The 27,924-nt window shown below is 42.7% G+C and overlaps 1 protein-coding gene and 1 pseudogene across 2 annotated transcripts in view; one reads left to right on the forward strand and one right to left on the reverse strand.

Annotated features, from left to right (window-relative positions):
• NCOA2 (nuclear receptor coactivator 2) overlaps window positions 1–27,924 on the forward strand; it is a 313,783-nt gene that overhangs the window by 253,700 nt on the left and 32,159 nt on the right. Inside the window, exons 6-13 of one of the 2 annotated variants that reach the window (XM_075549588.1) lie at window positions 526–703; window positions 3,424–3,612; window positions 5,868–5,969; window positions 6,279–6,422; window positions 11,730–11,877; window positions 13,858–15,127; window positions 25,193–25,403; window positions 27,184–27,390. In XM_075549588.1, the coding sequence (XP_075405703.1) occupies window positions 526–703; window positions 3,424–3,612; window positions 5,868–5,969; window positions 6,279–6,422; window positions 11,730–11,877; window positions 13,858–15,127; window positions 25,193–25,403; window positions 27,184–27,390 (2,449 nt within the window). The remainder of the gene's footprint in view (window positions 1–525; window positions 704–3,423; window positions 3,613–5,867; window positions 5,970–6,278; window positions 6,423–11,729; window positions 11,878–13,857; window positions 15,128–25,192; window positions 25,404–27,183; window positions 27,391–27,924) is intronic. The other variant, XM_075549589.1, reaches the window with a different exon arrangement.
• LOC142448086 (heat shock protein HSP 90-beta pseudogene) lies at window positions 7,580–9,788 on the reverse strand (annotated as a pseudogene).

A 27,924-nucleotide genomic window follows, 5' to 3' on the forward strand; every position in this document is an offset into this window, starting at 1 on the left:
CATCTCTGATGCTTTTCATTTAAATCCTGATAGATTTAAAAGTCTTAACTGCTTCTGGTTTGTATTTGTTTGTTTCTTTTTCTTTTTGGTCTGGACATTTATCCTTAAGGTGAGAACAAATTGTCATTGGCGCCCATCCTCCCATTGCAGGACAAAATTACTCTGTTTGGGGCTAGTAATAGAAAAGTTGCTTTGGGCCCCCTAGAGTACATCAGGTTCATTTTTAAAATACAGAGGAGTACCTGTACATAAATAACTACCTCCTATTAAAGTAACAGAGCTACGTAGTTTGTGACAAGGAGCTCTAATCTAGGTTCTCTCCCACCTACTGAGATGTGATGATCTTGGTTCCATCAAAAGAAAACGTGTGTGATTATATCTGAGAGATATGAGCGGGGGGGGGCTGGGAGAGGGCTTTTCTATCCCAACTGTGAAGAAAGGGTTTCCTTTAAAGGGGTTGTGCCCGTAACAATTGTGTATAATTTTATGCTGTGTTCCTTGTAACAATTTCTTCCTTTCTCTTAGGCCCTCGATGGGTTCTTCTTTGTGGTGAACCTGGAAGGCAATGTGGTGTTTGTTTCGGAGAATGTGACACAGTATCTAAGGTATAACCAAGAAGAGCTGATGAACAAAAGTGTGTACAGCATCCTGCATGTTGGGGACCACACGGAGTTTGTCAAGAACCTGCTGCCCAAGTCCATCGGTGAGCGCTTCTCCTCTGGTCTGCCCGCCTCCCGCGCTCCCCAGCCATGCACCCGCAGTATTTTGGTGAGGGGGATAAGATAAAGGAGCATTCTGTTACTTGGAGAAAAGAGGCACTGTTGTTAAGAATTTAATGGTAGAAGTCATAGAATGGGTGGCAGATGGGGGGTGAAGAGGGCGTGGAGGAGATACAGCTCCAGATATTGACCTTGGTCGTTTCAGTTCTATATTTAAAGTACATGAATATAAGAATGATTCACATGGGAAGTTTCCATGTGACAGCAGTTGTCATGTATTTTATTCTGTGTGTTTTCAGAAATTGCCACATTGCCTCCCATCCAATCAAATGCCAGCTGGCGCTTTTGCTCATCTTCTCTGACCTTTTTGTTTCCAATCTTATTGCTGGGGGCTCATGCAACTCAGCACAGGCCGTACATCCCTCCATTGTGTCCAGCACATTGTACACTTGCTGCCCTGGTCGTTCTCAAAACATTTGCTTTCTACTTGAGCCCTTGGTATCAGCTCATTTTTCCCCTTCCTCCCCTTTAGCCCCTCCCTCGTGAACCCTTGATAATTGATAAATGATTTTGTCATATCTTACACTGTTCTGACCCTTTTTTCAAAGGTGATGATGAGGGCCTCGTTTGAGTCCTCCATGTATAAAGCGTGTGGCTGTAGATTTACACTGTGTTCATAAGAAATCGAGTAGAACATGTGGTGTACAGAAGTATGTGAATGCCATTCCCCCAGGAGTCCCAAATGGACTCCTTTCCGTTCTCCGTCAGCAATGCAGTAACCACCTTCCCCACTCGGCCTCGTTCATGGTCCCGGCTTCTTCACCTTAGTTTGGACACCTGTCCAAAAGTGTGTGTTGCTATTAAGGGACATATTTTAAAGTGGGTGATTCACAGCGTGGGCCCACTTTAGTTGCTGCTCTACAGTCTTGTTCCCACTTACTAAGTAGTTCTTTTTTTAATATTCTCACTTAAACTGATGATGCCAAAAATGTCTTCACAGATAAAAAGTGCATATTTTAGTACAGAGTAAGGTCAAGTTCTGAGTTAGAAAATAATCCTTTTTTTCCTTTCCTTAGAATTTGATATTAGCTGGTATGCTTATGACCAGAGCAAATAGGAAAAGGTCCTTTTTAATTCCCATTATTGCAAGCTTTTCCTCGATGTGACAATCCTTTGTTTAAAGTGGCTGTAAACAGTAATGTAAAACGTATGAAGGCTGGTGTGAGGCTGCTTCCTTATATTCTCTAGTCAGTGAAGGGAAAAAAAATGTGATTTCTTATTTCAGCTAATATTCCATATCTCTGCAGAAATTTTATGACTTCCTCCAAGGATCTCTACTTATTAATTCACTATTATTAATTCCTTGGCCTCAAGAGCTATTGCCTTATATAATATTGTTCCTGTTTTTGCTTTCAGCTCACTTATTAACCGGAGTTAATAACTCTTTGTTGACTCTATAGGCTCCATTATGAATCAGCTTTTTAAAATGCAGATGACGAAAAAAGAAAAACATCCCCAAATGTCTGCATAGATGGATCAAGCTAACAGGCTTTCTTCTGTGATTTCAAAAATAATTTCTTGTAGTTAACTTTGTATGTACTTTTCTTTCTAGGTTTTTTGCCTTTTTTCCCTTCTTTCCAGCCACGTGGCCTTGGGGTTATTAGCATTTGGCTCGCCATAACACCCAGTTGTCTTTTTAAGTGTTTTCTAACTGTGGCTTTTGAGAATATATTTGCTCTTCTTAGATGACTGGGTTTTTTTGTTTTCTTAATCCCCTGTCTCATTGTCCTACTGGTCATTGTTTTCTCTGATTCCTTCTTTTAAAATGATGCCTTCCTTTCCTCTCTGTATCTTTCGCTTATTAATATGCTACATATTTTAGCTGAGATGCTTGTGAAATAAAAGGCTGGTGAAATAGTTTTCCACTTGAAAATAGATGACATTATCAGTACATTCTCAAGGAATTTTTTAGTCTTGAAGAAAAATCCATGAAACCGCTTTTAAAAGATTACAGAATTAATTTGGCAAGAACCAGGTTACAGAGTGTACACTAAAATTCCTGTATAGGAAAAATCTGTAAGAGGAAGCAACGCGGGCCTCCTAGAGTAGGGGCAGATCTCTAATTGCTCAAGGAACACAGCTGTGGACCACAAGTGCCATTGGACGGGGAAGGAGAGGCAACTTGGCGTCTTAGATCGGGACCAGAGCAAAGGCATCCATGTGGGACTGGGTATGGAGGAGGATACAGGGAGGGTGGTGTTGGGAATGTGAGAGAGCTGGTTAGATGGATTAAATGAAACTGGGCTAATGAGATTTTGAAATACCAGCTGCAGTGGACTTCCTCCTCTTCTTCTGACTACATCAAGTCTCAATAGATGCTGAAGTTGACACCACTCAGATTTTTTTCCAGAAATTTAAAATAGAAATGATAATGTAAATTGAAGTACCTTCCCAAGAATTCAAAATTGGGAAGACCTGAAAATAAGACAACAGTGGTGATCTCATAATAAATAAATAATCAGGGCCTGGACAAAAAGGGAACGGGGGGCGGTCAGAATGAAGAAGTATAGGAGAGATTTTTTTTTAATTCTAAGCATTTTTCCCATTTGTTAAAACATTTATTATCATTTTGACAGTTTTTTTCACCAACAGTGAATCACATACTGACTTCTTTATCATATTGGGTTACTTTTGCCTCTCTCAGTGAATGGGGGATCATGGTCTGGTGAACCTCCTAGGCGGAACAGCCATACCTTCAACTGTCGGATGCTGGTGAAATCTCTGCCCGAGTCCGAAGAAGAAGGCCATGATAGCCAGGAAGCACATCAGAAATACGAAACTCTGCAGTGCTTTGCTGTGTCTCAACCAAAGTCCATCAAAGAAGAAGGAGAAGGTAGAGCACTATCTTTGGGATAGTTTGTGGCTGTGTGTCTCCTCCTGTGCTACGTCGTTCATTTTTTAATCATTTATACGGTATATACTTGTGACTAAGCTGAGTTCTTCAGCACATTTTTAATGCAGTTTTGTGGTAAAATGAGGTGCCTCAGTTGATGTTCGGTATGTATGGTAATTCATGATCATGTTAAGAAAAATGTGGAGGTAGTTTTTGTTCTTCTCACCTACTTCACAATGGCTGGCTTTCATGATAAACCCCATTTTTTAACCCTTCTAGAACAGCACCATCTAATAAAACTTTGTATGGTGGTGACAATTTTATGCCAGGGTGGAGGGGTTGTAGGAAAATCCCATGATTTTCCATCTGTTTTTGCCACATACTCTGAAGCTCCCTTGTCCACTGCCCACGGGAGTGTTGAGCATTTGACTAGGGCAACTGAAGTACTGAATTAACGTTTTACCATTACATAGCCGCATGTTGCTAATGACTGCCGTAGTATGGGTGCGGTGCTGCAGCATTGGTGGTTTGCCTTTTGGTGACCCTAAGCTTCTGTGAAAATCTAACGATGGTGATGGCCACAGCCCTAGAAAATACACACAGGGACAAGCATTTTTCACATACTTAATTGATCCCTCATACCTATTCATGGGCACTGAAGTGGAGAATGGTGGTACAAGAGTGGTGGGAGTGGGGTGGGGCAGAGGGGTGGTTGAATCAGCGCTTCAGCCATAGGCTGCCCGGCTGTTCCCCTTAAAGAAATGCAGGTGGCTGTGTGTCCCTCCATGTCCACGCAGCTGAGATAATAGTGAAGAATGTGTTCTGCATGAATGTAGAAAGGACAAAGGACCACTAGTGAAGTGGCTTACAATCAGATGAGCCTCTAACTTCGGGCGACTTCCTTGAGTTCTCTGAGCATCATTTGATTTTCAAGTGAGTCACTCTTAACCATTATTAGAATGCAGCAAGGAGTAGGTGAGTAGGTCTGAATCATAGGTGACCCATCTTTTATACTTACTACGTAAAAACTTTGATTCAATTGTATTGGAAAGACTATATTTAAACATTTCCATTATCTTTAAAACTGGCTTCTGTATATTAACACCAAATAAGAGAGCAGGCCCTGTGAGCCTGCTTTGCGCTCCTTCAAATCCAGTCTATTCTGAATTTTTACATTGGGCAAGTTGTTTGACCTCTACACTTTGGAAAGAGTATCAGTATCTTTGACATTGGTGGCTTCACCAAGCGACTCAAGCATAACAGTTGGGAGGCCATCAGGACTGGGCAGTGTTTTGTCCTGTCGTATGTAGTATCAACATGAGTTGGAGCTCACTTGAGGCGACTAACAACCACCTCATCTCCTGGAAGAGTACATTTTAACTTTGTGATAGCATTGATTGATTAAATAAAGTTTCAAGAAATACTTTTCCAAATGTAATGAACGATCCTAAATCAATAACATTAAAAATATATGAAAAGCCTTTTAAAGCAATTTTCTAATCCAGCATTAGTGAAATTCAGATAATACAATATATACTGAATGTTAAAAAATACATAAAACATTTCTCTGCTCTTCAGAAGTGAACATTGATGCAGAAAACGGTTGACGTGAGTTGAAGAATAAACGCCTGGGTCTTTTGGCTATGTGAGAAACTGGCTGTGGCCAAGCCTCTAAGCTGTACTGGGACTGTTTATAGCACACTGTACATTTTCCAGATACCATGAGATGTATTCTTCAAATATGTCTCTACACCCACTGTGAAGTCTTTGTTTTCAATTGCACATTGCCATTGTATGGTTATTTATATACTTTGGAAGATAATATATTTTTCCTGTATCTTAGATTTAGATCTAGTTTTCCTGTAACTTAGTGGGCCCAACACTCAAGAAACAAGCCCGTGATTATGTAGAGCATCAGGTTTTCATTTGCATTTTTTAATTATGAATCACATAGCGGGTCTCCTGAAGCCCTTCAGTGCACGATTTCATGGTTCTCCCCCGCATCACTGGAGAGGTGGTTCCCGGTGGCAGTCGAAGGTTCTTACCCCGTGTTTTCGGAGGTGACTTCCCGCGCGTATGCACCCTCCCCATCCACTCCCCACTTCAGTTGAGGAGAGGGAAGGACCAGAGGCTCAGAGGCACTCAGCATCTTGTCGCTCTCCCCTTGATTGGATAAAAAGTCGGTGCTATCCTAAATACATTTTGGGTTGCTCTGTAAAAAGCCCGATTTGATCGGCGTGACTATGTGCTTTCAGATTTGCAGTCCTGCCTGATTTGTGTGGCTAGAAGAGTCCCCATGAAGGAAAGGCCAGCTCTGCCCTCGTCAGAAAGCTTCACTACTCGCCAGGACCTCCAAGGTAACCCCGCCCTCCCCCATGGGGAAGGCAAAAGCTCCTTCAGAACACGTGTGTTTCTGAGTGCAAGCGACTTGCAGAGTGTGATGGAGCTGCTCATGGCCGTTGTTTCTGGGATCGACACCCACAGGAGCTGGAGGACAGGAGAGGGGAGGGATGCCAATTCTCACTGCGTGCCCTGTGGCACTAGGACTTTAATAAATGGGGTGTGGTGGACTTTCTTAGTGAAAGAACAAACAAAATTTAAGGGTTTGATCGCCTCCTTTAAAGAACGTACCCATCTCTAGGCTTAAAGCTGCTCTTCTTTAATAGGCAAGATCACGTCGCTGGACACCAGCACCATGCGGGCGGCCATGAGACCAGGCTGGGAGGATCTGGTGAGGAGGTGCATTCAGAAGTTCCACGCACAGCATGAAGGGGAATCTGTGTCATATGCAAAGCGGCACCATCATGAAGGTAAGCATCTCTAACGGATAGCTTTCTTCTAAGGCAGGGTTTTTGTTTGTTTTTGTTTTTTAAACATAACTGCCCCCTGTGGAAGCTTTTTCTTAAGCAGTGACTCCTGAAATACAGCTTAGGCACCTGGATCTCTCTCATGACCCCGTCTGGCTCCTGTGTACCTGGGCCATCTGGCCCATAAGGTCCAGCCATTGGAAAGGCACTTTAACCAGTGAACCTGTTGGACAGAGAGTATGCTGAAGGAAATAGTTATTTCACGTAAACAGAAAAAGAAAGGAGGTCATTTTCTTTTATTCTAACACTTTTCAATACATAAGCCAAGATAAAAAGATACCATCTAATACCACAGAATACATGATCTGATTCATTAGGAACATTTGGAAATCATAGTGAAAAGAAACTTGCAAGAGCTAATGAATCCCACTGGGAAGTCGAGCCCTCCTTGGTGATGAGCAACACAGAGTACCCAGATTTGGGCCAAGGAGACCCAGACAGGTCACATAACACCACAGCTAGAAGTAAATTGAGGACTTCCAAGTTATGTTTCAGGAGTGATAGCAGCCGTAATTGAGCTGCCGCGCTGACTTGGCAGGAGCTTGCCTTGTAGTCTCCCGTCATCTCTCGCAGCGAGCCTCTGACTCGTTTTCGGGTGCGAAAGCCGAGCATCAGTCGGCGGACAGACACAACGGGGCCTGATGGTCACTGCCTGTGCTGCCCAGGTCACGTTCTTCTCCAGGGCACTTCACTTTTGTGCTGGTGACTCGACAACAAGGGCATTCCTTTCCTTTAATACGTGCTACGGTGGGGGCGCTTTGCTCCCCTCCTTAACTCGTGAGGCTCCTCTGGTGGGAATTTTATGACAGGTGCACTCGGTTAAGGCATGTGGGTGCCCCAAGGAATTTGGAGTTCTTTTTTTTTTAATGGCATCTTCTTTATTTTGCATACTTTAATAGAACAAAATAACAAAAAAGAAACCTCACAGATACACATTAACCCCAATCCCCAATAAAGGAGGGGACAACAGGGCGTGAGGGCCTTAGATCCTGCTTTACACACAAGAATGGGGGAGGGGGGCCACTAGTGAACAGCAGTTACAGAGCCCAGGTGGGCTAGGGTCACTCAAGTCATGGGGACACTATGCAGAGGGCACAAGGTCTGAGGAGAATGGCCTAATCTACTTCCTCCATGCGAGATACATCTTCATCGCCCTCAAGAGGGGCAATCTCATCAGGAACAGCAGTGCTGGGCTCCTCGGCTGTCACCTCATCTTCATCAGTGCCTAAGCCCAGCTTGATCATGCGGTAGATGCGGTTGGAGTGGGTCTGAGGGTCCTCGAGGGAGAAGCCAGAGGAGAGCAGTGTTGTCTCAAACAGCAGCACCACCAGGTCCTTGACGGCTTTGTCGTTCCTGTCAGCCTCAGCCTTCTGCCGCAGCGTCTCCACAATGGGGTGGTCTGGATTGATCTCCAGGTGCTTTTGGGCCATCATGTAGCCCATTGTGGAGTTGTCCCGAAGAGCCTGGGCTTTCATGATCCGCTCCTTGTCGGCCGTCCAGCCATATGTACTAGTCACAATGCAGCAGGGTGAAGACACCAGTCTATTGGAGATTGTCACCTTCTCAACCTTCTTATCCAGAATTTCTTTCATGAGCTTGCACAGGTTCTCAAACTTGGCCTTGCTTTCCTCCATTTTCTTTTTCTCTTCTTCATCCTCCGGGAGCTCCAGCCCCTCTTTGGTCACGGAGACCAGACTCTTCCCATCAAACTCCTTGAGCTGTTGCACGCAGTACTCGTCGATGGGCTCCGTCATGTAGACCACCTCAAAGCCTCGCTTCCGCACACGCTCCACGAAAGCAGAATTGGCCACCTGCTCTTTGCTCTCACCAGTGATGTAATAGATGGACTTCTGGGTCTCCTGCATTCGGGAAACATATTCTGAGAGGGACGTCATCTCATCTCCAGACTGAGAGGAGTGGTAGCGCAGCAGCTCAGAAAGGCGCCGCCGGTTGGTGGAGTCCTCGTGGATGCCAAGCTTCAGGTTTTTGGAGAATGCCTCATAAAACATCTTATAGTTCTCCTTGTCTTCTGCCAACTCAGAGAAGAGCTCCAGGCACTTCTTGACAATGTTTTTGCGGATGACCTTCAAGATCTTGCTCTGCTGGAGCATCTCGCTGGAGATGTTGAGGGGCAGGTCCTCCGAGTCCACCACACCACGGATGAAGTTGAGATACTCTGGGATTAGCTCGTCACAGCTGTCCATGATGAACACACGGCGGACATACAACTTAATGTTGTTCTTTTTCTTCTTATTCTCAAAGAGGTCAAAGGGAGCGCGCCGAGGGATAAACAATAGTGCCCTGAATTCCAACTGCCCTTCTACAGAAAAGTGCTTGACTGCCAAATGGTCTTCCCAGTCATTCGTCAGGCTCTTGTAGAATTCTCCATACTCCTCCTGGGTGACATCGTCAGGATTCCTGGTCCAGATGGGCTTGGTCTTATTTAGTTCTTCCCGGTCAATGTACTTCTCCTTAATCTTCTTGGTTTTCTTCTTCTTGTCCTTCCCACTGCCGTCCTCCTCATCTGAGCCCACATCTTCAATCTTGGGCTTCTCCTCATCCTCCTTCTCTTCTTCTTTCTCACCTTTCTCTTCCTCAGCTTCATCATCACTGATTGCCTTCTCCCGTTCCTTCTCCAGATAGAGGGTGATGGGGTAGCCAATGAACTGAGAGTGCTTCTTCACGACTTCTTTGACTCGCCTCTCCTCTAGGTACTCTGTCTGGTCTTCTTTGAGGTGCAGAATCACTTTCGTTCCCCGACCAATGGGCTCACCGTGGTCAGCACGGACAGTGAAGGAGCCCCCAGCAGAAGACTCCCAGGCATACTGCTCATCATCATTGTGTTTGGTGATCACAGACACTTTCTCTGCCACCAAGTAGGCAGAATAAAAGCCAACACCAAACTGCCCAATCATGGAGATGTCCGCACCAGCCTGCAGAGCCTCCATGAAGGCTTTGGTACCAGACTTGGCTATGGTTCCCAGATTTTTGATGAGATCAGCTTTGGTCACGCCAGTGCCTGTGTCCACTAGAGTCAAAGTGCGCTCCTGGGGGTTGGGGATGATGTCGATTTTCAGCTCTTTTCCACTGTCCAACTTGGAAGGGTCCGTCAGGCTCTCATAACGAATCTTATCCAAGGCATCAGAAGCATTAGAGATCAACTCCCGAAGGAAAATTTCCTTGTTCGAGTAGAAGGTATTGATGATGAGGGACATGAGTTGGGTGATCTCCGCCTGGAAGGCGAAGGTCTCCACCTCCTTCTCCCCATGGTGCACTTCCTCGGGCATCTTGAAGAGCGGCGGGGACCAGGGCGCGCAGACACTGGCAGGCTACGCCGAGGTGACTCAAGAGGAGAATTTGGAGTTCTTATGTCAGAACTCAGGGCAGTGCCGTTTACCTCATACCTCAGCTTCCCACGAGTTTTTGCAAAATTGCTGAAAATACAGCTTACATTTGTCATAGTCTGCTTAATATGCCCTGTGACCTTGGCATTGTACCTGTGGTGTTTGTATGTTGCTACTAAGGTTCTCATTCATTCCTGCATGGGTTTGTTCCAAACAGAACATGGTTAAACATCTCTGCAATCAGTGGACGCCGATGGACAACTTCTTTCAGTAAACCTATGTGCTGTGCACTACTAGCGTCTCTCTAGGCTCTTAATATCCATTGCCATGGCTGCACAGACTTCACAGACACATTTCATCACTAAAGGGTTTCTGAAGGAAGTTGGCAAGCTGTAGTGCTAAAAAGGACTGGCTCAGGGTTGAGTTGTTTGTCACGCATGTTAAAAAGCGCTCTCGGGTCTGCTAATCTCCAAAGGAGCATGCCGCTGTGCTGGGAGCCTCAACCCAAAGACGTTCAGCTCACGTTCTGTGGGTCAGTAAACCAGCTCCTGGAATCAAGTGCCCAGAGGCTCCCCACACCGCAACCCAGGCCCTGCAGAAAAGCACGCAGTTCTTTACTTTGCTCCGCGGGTGGGAAGTCCATCACTGCGTCGTCCCCTGCTCTGGCTCTGGGTTCTGCTGCTGCTGCTCTGACGTTCTAGCTGTCTGCTGAAACCAGGAGGAGCATTGTGTAAGGATCTGCTTCTCAGAGGACTCATTTTATATGCAGCAGCAGGATGACATGCAAGGAATCTCATTCACAATTACCCACAGGTGAATCCTGTCAATGCCTTCCCCCACCTTCCTACCAGACACTTGCAGGAAAAGGATGTTTAGCGGGCATTAGAGACCTTGGCTAGAAGAGCCACGTTAAAGATTTCATGGCCGCTATGGTTTCCCCTGATCAGTTAGACTGCAGGTCCTTCTTCCTAGTCTGTCTTAGTCGAGAAGGAACCTGTCCACCATGGATGGGTGACCCTGCTGATATTTGCATTACCAGTGGCCCTGGCTTCCAGCATCACAGCAACATACAAGCCACCAAACCGTGCCTGACAAACTGACAGACACGTGGAGAAATTGTAAAATCATTTTAAGAAACATTTTACTTACTAGTTTTTGAGAAACATTTTATTAACCTATGTGATTTTTTTTTTCGTATTTTCAGGTTTTGTCTGTCTTAAAAATGTCAGCACCTGCTCCTTTACTGACAAATTAAAATAAACTACCTGTCACTAAGAGTAATTTGTACTTTGTCTTTGGTTTCTCTTTAGATTTTTTTTTCTTTCTGGAAATATTTTTCTGTTATCTTTTACTTCCTGTTGTCTTAACCACAGAAAAAAATATTATGTGAGGCAGAATTGGTGGAAAGGAATGTGGAATGATTATACTGAACAGTACGTAACTTCCAGCTGACTATTCAGAGAATATTGCATTTAACATCATATTTTGGTAACACTTGTATTAGTTTAAAGGAAAATTAAGGGGAAATTGTATATTCTATGGTACTGTGTTTATGCACTATTGTTTTCTGACATTTTAAACAAGTCACTGGAGAGTCTATTTTGAGCTAATATGCAGTTCATACTCTGACTTTCTATGGTACTAAAGGTTCAGAAAAGGACAGTGTTTTAGGGTCCAGGCCTCTCATATGACAAAAGTGGTGTCTTTATTGGCATTTGGAGTGACAAGTAATGCACTTTTGAAACTTTACAATCTTTCAATAGCGTGTGATAACCTCCTTAGAGCTCCGTAATATGTGTGTAAACAAAGTACTAAGCCTGATGCAATGTATTAGTTATTATCGTCGTCCTCCCTGCCCTCATTTTTGTTCTCTAAACCTGCATTTCGTTCACTTGCTTGCCTGCAGTGCTGAGACAAGGACTGGCATTCAGTCAGATCTATCGTTTCTCCTTGTCCGACGGCACTCTGGTGGCTGCCCAAACGAAGAGCAAACTCATCCGTTCTCAGACTACTAACGAACCTCAGCTGGTAATATCTCTGCATATGCTTCACAGGTAAGCCTCTAAGAAGTGGGTTACACTCGGTTACAAAAGCAGCAAGTCATCGTGGAGCTTTGCAGGCTTCCTAGGCATTTCTGTTACGGATACGGAGATCTGTTTCGTTTGGATTTGTGGACACATTTTGGTAACTTGGAGTGATGTAATATGTACATATTACGTCATTGGGGTTGATTAACAGAAATGCATGTGTGTCTATATATGCACACATACATTTATATATATTAAATTACTGTTAACTACTGGCTAAAAGACAACTCCAAATGTAGGTTACCCTTTGAATTATGTCCAAAATATTAGTGATTTTTTTAATGCAGCTGGAAGCACAAAGGCTGGAATTAGCTTGGCACTGACACGACTACCAGTTCCACCAGAGGAGGGAAACCCAGCGGCCCACCGAGGGGTGCCAGTCATGCCATAGCAATGTGTTTGATTCTAAAATTTTCAAACTTAACATATATATGCTTAAAAGGAGTGTTTTAGGTTTAAATTAGCTTCTTGGCATTCGGCTTAAATGGAAGAGTAATAAACATTTTCCTCAGAAAATGAAAGTAAACAATGTTGATTTGTAAAATAAATGTCCGAAGTCAGTGTTTTTTAACCTTCCTAATGCTACAACCCTTTAATACAGTTCCTCATGTTGTGTTGAACCCCCCCCCCTCCGAACCATAAAATTATCTTCTTTGCTGCTTCATAACTGTAATCTTGCTACTGCTATGAATCGGGCAACCCCCGTGAAAGGGTCCTCCCCCGCCCCAAAGAGGTCGCGACCCACAGGTTGAGACCCGCTATCCTAAGCAATCCTGTTCTGGAGCACAAATATCAGAAGGTGATTAAATGTCGAGTTAATAGAAATACCAAACCTTATGAGGTACTATCAGAAGATACGTAAAACTGCTCAGGCTAAGAGTACAGTTATTACCTTGGTCAATTATATCCCTTTTTTACTCAGGAATTGAAAAATGATAATAATAAGCAGCCCGGTTTGCCATCTGTTAATAAATCTGACCTCAGACCGAGACCATTTGAAAGTGATTACAGCCGTGCCGAGTGCCACCCGCCTCCTTCGAGCCGGTGCTGCACAGTTTGGGAGATCTGTTTTGTTTGGATTTGTGGACACATTTTGGCAACTTGGAGTGACTGCCAAGACTGTAAAATTAAAGTTCCTCGGACTTGGAAAGTCATCTAACTCAGAAAACCTGTTTTTAGTCATTCGTAAGGAGGTGGATTGGAGTTGTCAAGGAGTGGGGCAATAAAATCACACACTCGGGTCACTCAGAAGTTGCCTCTCAGCCCAGCTGTCTGTCTTGGAGGCTTATGCTCAGACTTGCCGAAGCTGGGCTGGGTGAGGGGTGAATTGAAACTGTTTGACACAATGCTGTACCCGGAGCACTGTCAGTAACTTGGTTGGCTCCAGAAACTTGCAGAGTGACTATAACGGGCAACTTTCCGCCCCTCCCCCCAAGTGCTTTTCATCCTGAGCCAAGTGGGACAGATCAGAACCCTTCTTTCAGGCATACAGATGTGCCTATTGTTAGGGACTGGAATCTGGCATGTAATTAAATACAGCTATACTTGTGTGAACCATTGCTTTAAGATGGTACAGGCTCTCGGTTGCTCATGATAATAAACTGTGTACTGAGAAAGCTGTATTGTGTAATTCTAGCACATGTCCTGTGTTAAAATGTCTTATCGAGTAGCTGCCATTTCAGTGCAGTAGTAGTCCGATGTAAGCACAGCTCCTCTCTGAAACCGCAGACATCTTAATGAGTTGACTGAAAAGCCTCCCTTTTTGGTCCCAAATGCTACATGCCCAGTCTTGTCCATAATTGCAGATGGCTTCATCAATGCATTATCTTTTCTTTAAATGTAGTTTACTCTGTTAAAGAAAGAAGCAACCTACTTTAAAAAAAAACTAACAACAATTTACCAGGTATTTTGAATTTTAACTTTTTCCCCTCTCTTTTTTTTACGCAGAGAGCAGAATGTGTGTGTGATGAATCCAGATCTGACTGGACAAGCTATGGGGAAGCCAGTGAATCCAATTAGCTCTAGCAGCCCTGCCCATCAGGCCATGTGCAGTGGGAACCCAGGTCAGGACATGACCCTCAGTAGCAATATAAATTTTCCTATAAATGGCCCAAAGGAACCAATGGGCATGCCCATGGGCAGATTTGGTGGTTCCGGGGGAATGAACCATGTGTCAAGCATGCAAGCAACCACTCCTCAGGGTAGTAACTACGCACTCAAAATGAACAGTCCCTCACAAAGCAGCCCTGGGCTGAATCCGGGCCAGCCCAGCTCCATGCTTTCCCCACGGCATCGCATGAGCCCTGGAGTGGCTGGAAGCCCCCGCATCCCACCCAGTCAGTTCTCCCCTGCGGGAAACTTGCACTCCCCGGTGGGAGTTTGCAGCAGCACAGGAAATAGCCATGGTTACCCCAACAGTTCCCTCAGTGCACTCCAGGCTCTCAGCGAAGGGCACGGGGTCTCATTGGGGGCGTCGTTGGCATCACCGGACCTAAAAATGGGCAATTTGCAAAACTCCCCAGTAAATATGAATCCTCCCCCACTCAGCAAGATGGGAAGCTTAGACTCCAAAGATTGTTTTGGACTTTATGGGGAGCCCTCTGAAGGTACAACTGGACAAACAGAGAACAGCTGCCATCCTGGGGAGCAAAAGGAAACAAATGATTCCAACATGCCCCAAACTGGGAGCAGTGAGAGGCCTGATGGACAGAACAGACTGCATGACAGCAAAGGCCAGACCAAACTCCTGCAGTTGTTGACCACCAAATCGGATCCGTTGGAGCCCTCGCCCTTATCCAGCGCTTTGTCGGACACAAACAAGGACTCCGCGAACAGCTTGCCTGGCTCTGGGTCAACGCACGGCACGTCGCTCAAGGAGAAGCATAAAATTTTGCACAGACTTTTGCAGGACAGCAGTTCCCCTGTGGACCTGACCAAATTAATCGCAGAAGCCACCGGCAAAGAGCTCAACCAGGAGCCTGGCGGCACCGCCCCGGGTTCAGAAGCGACTATTAAACAGGAGCCAGTGAGCCCCAAGAAGAAAGAGAACGCACTGCTTCGCTACTTGCTAGATAAAGACGATACTAAAGATATTGGTTTACCAGAAATAACCCCCAAACTTGAGCGACTGGACAGTAAAACAGACCCTGCCAGTAACACAAAATTAATAGCTATGAAAACGGAGAAGGAAGAGATGAGCTTTGAGCCTAGTGACCAGGTAAGTTTTATAATATACTCTCCCAAGAATACTAATCCACATCCATCAAAGGTTTTCTCCACAGGGCCTCGGGTGATTAGGTAAAAACGACAGTTAATTCTCACTGAAACCACGTGTTCTTACAGTAGCACCGGCATGTGAGGAGGCAGATAAAAACAACCCTGCGAGTTGATTTTGACTGGGTGTCAGGTTTCTGAGACTCCATCTTTCCGAGAGCAGTTACCTTCAGCTTTCTCCTGCAGAGAGGCCACTGGGTTGACCCTCTGAGTTTGCAGGCCACTATACCTCTGGCACACCTATTTTTTTCTGCCATTATCGCCCAGTAGCCACGCTAGACAGGACGTACACGAGCGTGGCCGGGCAGCCCTAACGCTTTGTGCATGCATGGCCCCTGAAATAAGCATTCATGTCATTCCCGTGTGTCACAAGTGTCAGTCTTTTGATTTTTAAAATGTATTTATTTATTCATTTTGAACCATTGGAAACTGGGAGCGTGGTCCTTACACTCTGGGGCTCCACGAAAACAAAGGGTGAGCCAGATTGGGCCCACAGGCAGGAGTTTCCTGTTCTAGAAGATGTGCCCCCAAACAGGACACAATCACCTCCTCGAAACTGAGATTTGTAAGAATGGACTATTTCTTACTTCTCTCTACTTAAGATCCGCATTTAACTAATCCTTAAATTAATGAAGACTAATTCATCCCACCATGAATTGCTAAGTGACACTTGGAGTAGTACAGGTGGGTTCTTAGACCTATAGGACAGAGGTAAGGGGAAGTGAATGATAGGAAATGAGAGGTCAAGTTTAAAATCATGGGTTCGTGGGCTGGGTCAAGTAAACCATTTAATAACCTCTTATGTTTTTTGTTTTGATAAAATAGATAGAAAATTAAGTTCTTATTTAATATTTCTACCCACATTATTCAGTGACATTGGTTACACTTGTCACAATATGCCAGCATTTATTATTATTCCCATCCTGGTTGTTCTACTTCCATGAATTTAACCCTCCTTGCCTTCTCATCTTGGGTCTGGGACGGGGGACCAGCAAACTGCGGCTCTGGAGCCATATGGTGGTTCTTTCGGTACATACATGTGCCTCTGAAATAAATTGGAAACATTTAAAGGATATTATTCAGATAATGGTGTTTCATTTGTTTGTAAATATATATTAATGGCTCTTGCATCTCAAAAGTTTACCGATGTCTGGTCTGAGGTACATAGGCTGACCGTTAGATCTCATACAGCTCTAGCTGACTGTTTAGAGGGACAAAGCACAACTCATGGTGGTCTTATTTATCTCATGAGTCATTCTGTCTTCTGGCTTGAAGGTGACCACTGAGAGTGGCTTCGGTTCCATGCTTAAAGTCATTTCCCAAGGCAATAGTCTCTGGGTTTCTTCTGGTTTCTATCAATCCAATAAGCCGAGCCTTCTTCTTTTTTCTTTTTTTTTTTTTTTAGGAATTTGACTTTTGTTGTACTTTTTTCTTTCATTGTATCCTGGATCAGCTGTTGGGGCTGAGATGGAATTGAGCAGTAGTGGTAGCCGGCCACCATGTAGTTCTGGTCTCGAGGTAAAGGTTCATAAAGACTATCTGTCCTCTAGACTAGATTCTTTGAATCTTTGGTTTCCTTTTTGGTCTCACAAGCATTGCCCTGACACTGGACCATGTTATCCTTGGAGACTCTGACTTGAAGCCCTCAAACTCAGTAACTTAATCCCAAAAGGTGTTTGGTTCTGCATGGGAGGTATCCGTAATTGTGCCTCTTACAGTTTTCACTGAATGTATGAATTTTTTAAGTTTTATATATGAATATATGAGTATTTTATTTAGATTAATATATTTTATTTCATGTGTGACTTTATGGCACACACCAACATTTATATACTTTTTCCAAAAGATGCATCTCTACACTCAGATTTGTATATACATATGTGCTTACACCTAACTCTATAGCCACTCCATAGGAGGACAATAGAACAGCCAGCTTCTAAAAGAGTGTGGCTTGATGGGGCCCTTCTACTTTTTCCTGTAGCCTCAAGTCTGAATCAACTCAACAGCAGTTGGTTTGGTTGGGCTTGGGTTTTATTACTGCTATTGCAAAATTCTATCTATTGTGGCTTTTAGCAAAGCCATGTGTACATCTTGGTGAAGTTGTGCTGACTCACCTTTACTCAGTATTGCCTTACCCGTTACCAAAACTAACAAGTCCACTCTCTAGAAAGTCATTCCCCCAAACGCACTGTCTCCCGCATCTCTGGTAACCACCAGAGAACGTTGCTTCCTTTGTGTGTAGATATTCTTGTCTTTTTATAGCAGCCACATCATTCTCTAGTTGCCCTTCTGGAATTTATTTCACTCGGCATAATCTCTTCCAGTTTCATCCTTTTTTTGTGTGGAAATTCATCAATATTCTTTGTGTGACAACATAGGTTCCCAAGCTTATTTAGCCTGCCACACCCTTCTTATAAAAAAGAAAACTAAACACCCACTATCAATTAAAAATTTTAATACAATAGCCTACAATCTAGGGTAAAATGTAGCTATCTACTTTTACAGATGCCCTGGGTGGTTCCAGCGCCCCCAGGGGGAGCCATGTAGTGCCCCTTTCAGGAACTGCTGTACTGCATAATCTCTCCGTTCATCTGTTGATGGGCAGTCGGGTTGTTTCCGCCTTTTTGCTGTTGTAAATCATTCTTCAGCGAACATACGTCTGTTTGTGTCTGTAGTGTTTGTTCTTTAGAGTGCATACCTGGGAATGAGATTAATGGTCATAGGATATATCTCTCTCTGGCATTTTGAAGACCCACCAACCATTTGCTGTAGTAGTTGGCCAGTTTGCAGCCCTACCAGTGGTAGTTCAGCAGCGTTTGTTTTCTGGCCTTGTAACCCGTGCTGTTCCTGTAGGCGTGAAAGGTGGTGTCTCATTGTAGTGTTGCTTTTGCATCTCTTTGGTCTCTGATGAGTGTGCGCTTCTTTTCGTGTGTTGGTTGTCCACTTGAATGTCCTCTTGGTGAAGTGTCTGGTTCTTTTGTTCATTTTTCCATTGAGCTTGTCTTTCTGTTGTTCCGTTGCTGAGATTATAGATTTTAAGATTAAATTCTTGTCTGCTGTCATTCCCAGGATTTCCCCCCCAATCCATATGTTCCCTTTCTTCCTCTTCTGATAATATTTTTGTTTGCTCTGTGTGTGTGTGAGAGAATTAGGTAGAGGTTGGCATATCAAATCGTCATTTTTACATTCACCATTTTATAAGGCTTATTCTCGCTCTTGCCCCTATCCCCTCTCTAGTTTTCCCACCTCCCTCTTGCGGTGTCCCCTTCACCAGCGCTGACACTTCTCCACTCTCCCTGACCTAACTCTGGTAATCATCAAAGTCGGCTGCTTTTGACATGAAAATCTTCTCTTGACATTTTTTTCTTTTTGAATAACAGTGACCTCATAACATATTTGTTCTTTTGGCTTTGATTTATTCACTCAGCATAGTGTCCTCTAAGTCCATTCATGTCATGATGTGTTTCATCATTATTTTTAATAATGTATAGTATTCCATTGATAACTTTTTTTAATAAGCATAAATTTAAATTTTGGGAAGTCCCAGTTACCTAACTTTTCTTCTGTGACTTACATTTGTCATTGTGTTTGGTAATAATCTATTGCGGGGGTGGGATGGGGTCTCATTTTTGTCCCTTCATCATCTTTCAGGACCTTTATAGTTTGGGTTTTGACATTCAGATCTCTGGTCCATTTTATTTCTTAAGAGGTTAAACATTTGAATTTACTCAGAGGCCTTGGCGGTCCTCATGTGGCTTGGCATCTATCTCCTTCCATCTTGGACTGCTTTCCACTTGTTTGATCTCTTTTTTTATTATAATTAAAAGATCATTTTCTTTGTGGCTCTTAAAACTCTTATAACAATCCATACATCAAGTGTATCGAGCATGTTTGTACGTATGTTGCCATCGTTCTTTTCTAGACATTTACTTTCTGCTGAGCCCTTGGTGTGGACCCCTCTTCCCCCCTCTCCCTCTCTGGTCCATTTTGAGTTGGTTTTTGTGTATGGTCTTCTGTGTGGAGCCACTTTCATTTTCTTGCAAATTCCTATTTTGCCTGTAACCATGTGCTAGAGAGACTACCTCTTCACTGAATAGACTTTGACCACTTGTGGAAAATCAGCTACCTGTAGAGGGGCAGACTTGTTTCCGGGTTTACTGTTCTTAATAAAAATAGAACCACTTATTAATGCCATGATGCTTGGCATCAGGCATTTCCCAGGGGAATAGGCGACTGGCTGATGCTAGCGAGCCAAGACCTCCCCTGCGCCATCTACGCCCCTCTTGGCCTTGAATCATTGCCCTGTACTTCTCAGTCTTTCCCAAGTCATGGTTACGCAGTTAGAAGTGCAGAAGGTGTGTAGGCTTTCCTAATTTAAATGTTTCATTAATCTGTTCTTGAAATTGGTTTTGCAAGTGGGCATTTTATGTGTCACTGTCTTTAGGGACTAGGTGTGGGTAAGGAGAGAAGACAGTAGCACCCTTTGCAGGAATTTGAACTCTGCTGAGTCAGCAGAGGCGCAACCAGGGGCAGGCCTGGGACTGAAAGCACTAGGCAGGAAAGGCCACACATGCTCTCATAGCTGGCTCCATCCTTGCTTCGAAGCACTTATCTCCTTTCTGTCTTTCACTTTGATGTCTTGACAGCTGCTACCACTCTTGAAAGCCAGCTATAATTTTTCAGACCTTTATGCCCTTCACAAGGAAAACAGCAAAATTATATGAAGATTTTTGGTGATTAATTGTTAAACTTCAATGTTCATGCAGGGCTCTTTATATCAGCCATTCTGCAATGCTATCGAACCAGATGGAGGGAACCAGGGTCTCATCAGGAAATTAATAGCAGTCTTGGATTAAACTGAAGTGTAAAACCATACTGACAGCTGAAAATGTTTTCATCTATTGGGGTTTAGTAGAATTAGTAAACTAGAGTCAGTGGCAGGCAGAGATGCTGTCACTCGGTCTCCTGACAAACTGGACAGCAGGACGGTGACTCACCAGGTGCACCTTAATGTCTCAGGGGCCTCTTCGTCCATAGACAAGATGTTTTCGTTCCCAGGCCGGAGGCCCTAGCGGCTTGGAGGGTCAGGGGAGGGGGGACCCTGTGTGGCAGTTCTTTATTTAGCCCTGGCCTTCCCTAACTGCAGGCAAGGACCTCACCAGAGGGGTTTTTGGGGGGTGTTTTCTGTGTTGTTGTTGTTGTGTAAGTCCTGAGTCACTTGAAGTTTCTAATTGTTGTTTAGAGGAAACTTTTGCCCGTCAAAATTGTCTCATCAAGGGAACGTAAAGCCCAGAATGTACTCTATTATTTGGGGTGGATCAAAAAGCAGGGTATACACAGACACACAGACAGTATATTTTTCATAATGAATCCCAGCCCTTGGTCTTCCTCTTCCTCCACTTCCACTTAAAACTCCACCAAAAATACTGCTCCAGAGCAATTTTAACATCAAAACATTGCAACTTGAAAAGAAAAGTTACCACAGGAAGTGTGCATTACGTAAATTTAGATGAAGGTTAGAGCACTTACTTTAAAGCAGGAGACGGGCAGCGATGGTGAGTCTCTTCCCCTGCCGGTCATCGTCAGGTTCCCAAACACAAATTCATTCAACTCCACAGCCACTCCTACCCCGTTTATTTCAAAGACTTCTTTGCCCTTTTCAAGGGAATACAATAGTACAGAGTAAGAGAAAACAAGCCAATAGCAACCTGAACTGCCCAGGTAACAGTCTCACTATTTTGATTCCGAAAAGAGCCATTATTAAGCAAGTATATATGGAGCTTTTTACTAACTTTTTAAGGACAGGAAATGCTTCGATGACACTGTTATGCCTAAAATAGCACTCTTTACTGGGTAGAGTATTTAAACAGCGTTTGTTTCTACAGGATTTCATAACTAACAGGAAATATGACAAGTGTACTCTCTTTAAAGTGATACACTGCACTCACCCAGGGGAGCCTGGTTGATACACCTCCGTGCTGGGTAGCACTTCCTCATGTGAGTTGGCTTGTCTGGCTCCATCAGAGAGGCAAACCATATTATAAAATAGGACTTGCTTTGAAACTTTATGTTGTAGGATTGTATTACCATTTTTTAACAATTTAATTTTAGGCAATGGTGGTAAATTACATTTTTATACATTAAAAAATAGAAAACTTGTGTAATTTATTATAATATATGTTATTAATATTCATGTGCTCTTTATATTTCCTTCAGAGAACAAGTTGATTTGACACATGAAAAATTCATAAAACGAGAAAATGAAAAAATTAAATCTAGTCCAATTTTCATTTTGTGGAACTTTTATAAATAATCTTTCTGACTCATTTTCTGCCTGAAATAGTTTAAAGTAACTATTCAAATTGATGTGACTAATTTGAGCATTCAAATAGATACCTAAGCAAAATTTGAAGTGTCTGGGCAAAGCATTTTAAAGGAAGGCATTAATCTTTGTGTCTTGGCAAAGGAATTGTGCCTAACAGAGTAGATAAGGACTAGAAAAACTTTTGTTGAGAATTAAAGCTTTAAAAAAAAAAAAGAAATTTAAAGGAGGAAATGTTAGAACACCAGAAACTTAAAGTAACCAAATCTGTCATTTATAAAACTTGCATGAATTCGGAAGAAAATGCCTTGGGTCATAAGACTCTGTTCCTGAATAGCCTGAAGGTTATGGACAGTCTGACTTTATCTCCATGAAGAATCTAAAGTCAATTCATGATAATTGATGTTAAATGGGTACTCCAGAAAGTGACATGGAGTAAACACAGACAAATCAATACTATCTCCAGAAGGGGCAACTTCTTCCTGCAGTTTTCATGTGATAAGCATAAGTAATTCAGAGGGTCCGTAGCGGTTGGTCTTCATAGGACCAGTTCCTTTTGATATACAACATCAAGAAGATTCTTCAAGGCTTTCTCATGACAAATAAATGTTCTCTTTCTGATCACTGTTACAATGATTCACAGTTAAAAGGCTGAGATAAACATTTGGAAAAGATTTTTTTTATTTTTTGAACTTATAATTTAATAAAAAGAAACCAAGGGAAATAGTGGGTTAATTCTTTTAAGTTATCTCTTAAAATAAACATAGCCTACCATATAGACTCGAGTATAAGCTGACTCGAATATCAGCCGAGGCACCTAATGTTACCACAACAAAAACTGCATTAAAAATGTGCTGTAAAACTCAGCGTATACACAAGTATATGCAGCAGTAAGCCATCCAAATACACTTTAACATTTTAAATGTATATATATATATATAATATTGGCTTTAACTTGAGTCTCATTAAATACAGGAGTGGATTAGAATGGAAAGATCATGAATTCTACCATTAGAAGTCTTTAAAACGATGATAATTATCTATCCAGGATGGTTTATGATAAAACCATACTTGCATGGGAAAAAGGCAATGAAAAGGAAAGATGGAGTTTACAGCTGGACTGCTGTCCATCTGTTATAAACCCTGTGTTTTGTAAATAAGTGGGATTGGGGGAGATACGCCATAAATATAGGAGGAAGCACTGCGGGAAACAGTGTCTATTTTGTCACTTGTTATATGAACCTGTTCGTTTTAGCGGTTCCTCCTTGAACACAATCTGGAAAGCTTTCTCAAAAGGCAATGTAGTGCTCAAGCCAGTCCATCGCCCTCGCCCCACACACAGACCGAGGTACAGGGTCGCTCGCTAGAAACACATTGTACAAGGCAGCATTGTTGTGGAGAGGCTTTGTTTCTCAGAGAAGAGATAAAACCAGCTTATTAGAGCTTCTTTCTAATCTCTGGAGCTGTCTTCATGTAAAACAATAAGGATATTCAGTTCACATTTTTTCTCAGAAATTGTCGGAATGCTGTGAGAAATTCGTATGAGTCGGGAACATTTCTGAATTGTAGGTTGATGTGGTTTAAAGAAATTGAGCGTGTCGGCTGAGTGCCGTGCATTACCTGCCAGGCTTTGTCCTGAGAGGGCGAGAAATGTTTGTGTGAAAGTAAACTGTACTCAGCAAAATGCGTACGCTGATTTCCCTTGCATGGAGCCGGCTGCATGCATGCAGGGAAATAAAGAAGTGGTTACCGTGAAATAACTAAGTGGTGTGAGGACTGTTGTCCACTGTTCAGCTGCTCATGTCCGCCCTGGTTGAGTGATCCTGAGCTGGGGACAGGAGTTTGCTGGTATTTCGATCCCCGGTGCTTCTAACAGCGTGAACACGCAGTGACAAGCTTTGTTGTGTGCGTCTGTAGCCCTGAACACAAACGACTTTGTTTGTGGCTTAACCAAAGCACCAGCAACACTGTTTCTGCCCACTCTGGAAGAAAGAGGAACTGTGTTGCCCCAGAAGATAGCAGGGCCCTGCCTGCCTGAGGAGTTTAAGTGGATCTTCTTGTCTCTGTGTCTGTCTTTACCGGAAGGTGTTCACTTTGCAACCTAACTCTTACCTGAGCAAGGTAACCTCATGTTTGGTCCCCTTCCCTTTTGGTGGACACAAACTCAGGGTGGCTGAACTGACCAGGTCGGCTCCTGACAATTCATCAGAAAGGTCTCGGAAACTCTCCCAAGTTTTCGCTAAGCGACTTGTCTCTACAAAGAATCAAATAAAATGTCCCTTTGATCTCTCCTTCCTAACACTGGAAATGCATGCCATGAAAGAACAGCCCGTTCACGTGGGAGAGGATGTATGTTGACAATGTGGGCTGACATTTGCTTTACATATAATTTCCTTTCAAAAGTAAATGATTTCATTTGTAATGGTCCGGGTAAATGAAAGGGATTTTTTATTTAAATTAGAATGTGAAGACTTAAAGTTTAAGCCAGAGGCCTTAGAAACGCTGCCTAATTTTTATTTTTCACCTCCACATCAAGAAAATAATTCTTAACCACTTTTTTCCTCGGAACGGTGCTCTGGAGGCACGGTGGGTTATGATGGGTTTGGCTGCTTACCACAAGGTCAGCAATTCGAACCCACCAGCTGCTATGCAAGAGAAAGAGGAGGCTTTCTACTCTGCTCTATAGAGTTGCTATGAGTGAATGAGTGAGTTCTTCACTGGAAAATAGTCCTAGAATTTAACTTGGTTCCTTTCTTCTGTGGTTGTCATTTTCTGATTTTAATAGCCTGGCATATAGACAGATTCTACTTAAAAGAATATGCTTTCTTTTTTAAAAAAGAATATGTATAAAATGATTGGTTTCCTCTTTAAGGAAAAAATACTAAGTTTGAAATAGTGATAATATTTACTATTTTTATGATGGTAATTGAAAAGGTTGTTATTTTTAAACGAATAAAAAAAGCCCTAAGAAAGAAGCCCTTTTTGGCTTCTGTGAAATCAGGCTAATAGGTGCTATGTTTGGAAGCAGTCAGTATTTGCCCTGCTTTTCCACATCTTGTCGCCTAATCTGGTGGGTGACCGAGAAAGCCAGCGTCCTCTGAAACGGAAAGGCTAAGAAGAAAAACACTAGGTGAGAAAGCACCGCTTACGAGTTCATGGTTGCTCTGCCCCAAGCTTGTTTTTCTCTCCCCCCGGCTCTTTAAAAAAAAAACTTCCTTAAAGGTAATGTTCATTTGCTAAAATACTGATGTAGTGCAAATTGAATCATATTTTATATTAGTTTGTTGTTGTTTCATAATGGGGAGTCGTAACCACAAAGCCTAGACTTGGACTGTAAGTCGTGTCTTTATTAGACGTATATGTGTGCATGACTAGCATAAAATAGAAGTGTGATGCCAGTGAGTCCCAGCACTGGAAAGAGAAACATTCTTTCTAACTCAGCCATTTCTCTCTGTACAGACAGGAGAGGCAAGAACCAAGAGATTAAATGACTTGTCCTTTGTTCAGTTAATTTACAGAAAGATGGTCTATTAACTGTTAAGACTTGAGGTGTGCTGTCTCTCCGCATCCTTTGTATGCCAGTGGGGCTTTATTCCCACTTTGGTCTCTAAGTGCATGTGTGCCAGTGGTACTGCCGGGGCCACACTGGGGTGGAGCTGGATAAACTCTTCTGTTTGTTAACCACAGCCTGGCAGTGAGCTGGACAATTTGGAGGAGATTTTGGATGATTTGCAGAACAGTCAATTACCACAGCTTTTCCCAGACACGAGGCCAGGCGCCCCTACTGGATCAGTTGACAAGCAAGCCATCATCAATGACCTCATGCAACTCACAGCTGAAAACAGCCCTGTCACACCTGTTGGCGCCCAGAAAACAGCACTGCGAATGTCACAGAGCAGTGAGTATGAGATACTGGGGGTTGTGTCACGAAAGTTGCATGTAATTGCTCTCAGAAACCAAGAAAATTCGGATCTGATGCAAACCGCTTAGTCACTTCAGGGTGTCTGTGATCAAATAGCACCCTCTACTGGCCTGATCCTTTGAAACAACACTTCAAAATGGAGTCTATTTAACGTTTTCCAACATCATGGAAGGAAATTTAACCTACATTGCTAGTGTTCTCTGAATCATGGTTAAATTTTCTTTTCTTCTTCTTGCTACCTTTAGAAATGGTGTTTAAAATATATTTTATGTGTTTTAATAAATAACTGAATACTTTAAAAATAGAAAAGTAAGATAGTGTAGATCTTTTAGGATAATATACTATTAAGAAGATTCTTCTGGAAACACGTCATTTTTCACATTAAAAAGATCTTGCCCAGTCCCTTGCGGGTCTTGATGTTGACATTGGCTTCACATGGAACCTTGACCTGCATGGGTTTCCGAAGCACATTTGAAGCTGTTCAGTTTGAAGTAATACTTGAAGTCCTCCTACCGTCTATCAGTGGTAACCATATTTTACCACTTTCATTTTACTTAAAGTCACCCTAAGTTTATTAAGAACTCACTCTCCCTTTACTGTGAACATTCATTTTACCAACCTGGTGGTAAAAATTGTCCAGTAGTTTGGGAGAAAATACTCTTTCTGTTCTAGGCTAATTATTATTATCAAGAGCTTAATTTTAAAGATGCGCTTTCCATTTTTAAAAAACTTTCTGAGAAAATGAAGTGTTTTAATAGTTAATGGATCAGCGTAATAATTCCTAGTATTTAGATATCCAAAAATTAATAGCAATGTCATCAAATTATTAGTTGTCTATGGAATAGAATAAAGCATTCTTCTAGTGCTCAGTACACTAGAAGAAAATCTTGTGAGCTAACCATAAAAATACTTTCAGGTTGAAATGTATCTGCACCTTAAAAATACTGCACTAGAAGAATAAATGAGGCTCTAAAGCTCTTTTACTTAATACTAACTTCTGGTGGGAGGCAGTATACTTGAAGATGTTACTCTCAGTGGGTAACTTTTGACATAATGCTAATCCTAGAAAAGTGTCCAATTAGGACATGATCGTCTAACATCAAACCACATGTGCATGAGTTTAGTACAAGAAATATTTATAGCTGTGATAAAGTAATGCTTCTTTATGTCTTGAAATAAATTGTATTTACTTAGCAAATACCGCTGAATGTTAGGAATTAGCATTAGGGATAAAAATATGGGGCAGAATAGACAGTGCAAGGTACAAAATGGCAATAACAATATATAAATGAAGGAGGGAGGGGGGAAAGAGGGCTCAAGTAGAAAATGTTTTGGAAATGATGATGGCAACATATGTACAAATATACCTGATACAATTGATGTATGGGAATATTATAAGAGCTTTAAGAGCCCCTAATAAAGTAATTGTGCGTGTGTATGAATTATGTGTGTGTGTGTGTGTGTGTGTGTGTGTGTGTGTATGGGGCAGGGGACTTAATATGTGTCTGGTCTTTCCCTTCTCCCACCTCCCAAATGATTAGGAAGGACATTGAAGATACGTTGATTAGATTATGGGTCTACTTTTTGCCACTGCGCATGTTTTCATCTTTGAATTTGTCTTTCATGTATGCAGTTGTCCCTGACAAGCATATTGTTGTTCTTTTATAGAAAACATTCTCCCTAATCACTGCTACTATCACTATTCTCTTCCGTTATCTTAATATTAACCTCCAGTTTTCATTTGTTTTCTCCTTAGCTTTTAATAACCCACGACCAGGGCAGCTGGGCAGGTTATTGCCAAACCAGAATTTACCACTTGACATCACATTGCAAAGCCCAACTGGTGCTGGACCTTTCCCACCAATAAGAAACAGTAGTCCATACTCAGTGATACCTCAGCCAGGAATGATGGGTAATCAAGGGATGATAGGAAACCAAGGAAATTTAGGGAACAGTAGCACAGGTAAGGGCTCAAATGCACTGCTCAGCTATTGGTGGGTTATTTAACTCGATGACAATGATGCATTCGTCCACATCAAATTAGCAGAATTGTCCAAGTGAATTTCCAGTGTTAGAAACTAACATCTGAAGATAACAACGTTGTGCAGGTTTTCACAGGAATGGCTGAGGACGCGTCGGAAAACTGTCCGGGAAGGCTGTGATCATTACTTTGATCAGGTTCTAATCAAGCCAGTTGGTTTTCCTTTCTCGCAGGTGCTTTTCTGGGGGCATATGTGAATTCAAATTGCTGTCTCCAGTGACAACCTCCTGAGGTCGCCAAAGCTGTCTAATGCTGATGGTTGCTTTCTGGAGAAGTTCAGACTGGAAGTTTAACATCTAACCAGTCTTCAAATATATGGCTATCCCATTCTCCTTCTGAAATATGACCGAGTGAAAAGAAAAAGCTTTAAATAATAATGAGCCTAGCCCAAATCGTAACTTGTAGATATGGTCCAGGGCTCTGTTTTGGACGATTTCGCGGTACTTGTAATCTGAT

Source organism: Tenrec ecaudatus, chromosome 5 (genome assembly GCF_050624435.1).
Source record: "Tenrec ecaudatus isolate mTenEca1 chromosome 5, mTenEca1.hap1, whole genome shotgun sequence".
NCBI classification, from domain to species: domain Eukaryota; kingdom Metazoa; phylum Chordata; class Mammalia; order Afrosoricida; family Tenrecidae; genus Tenrec; species Tenrec ecaudatus.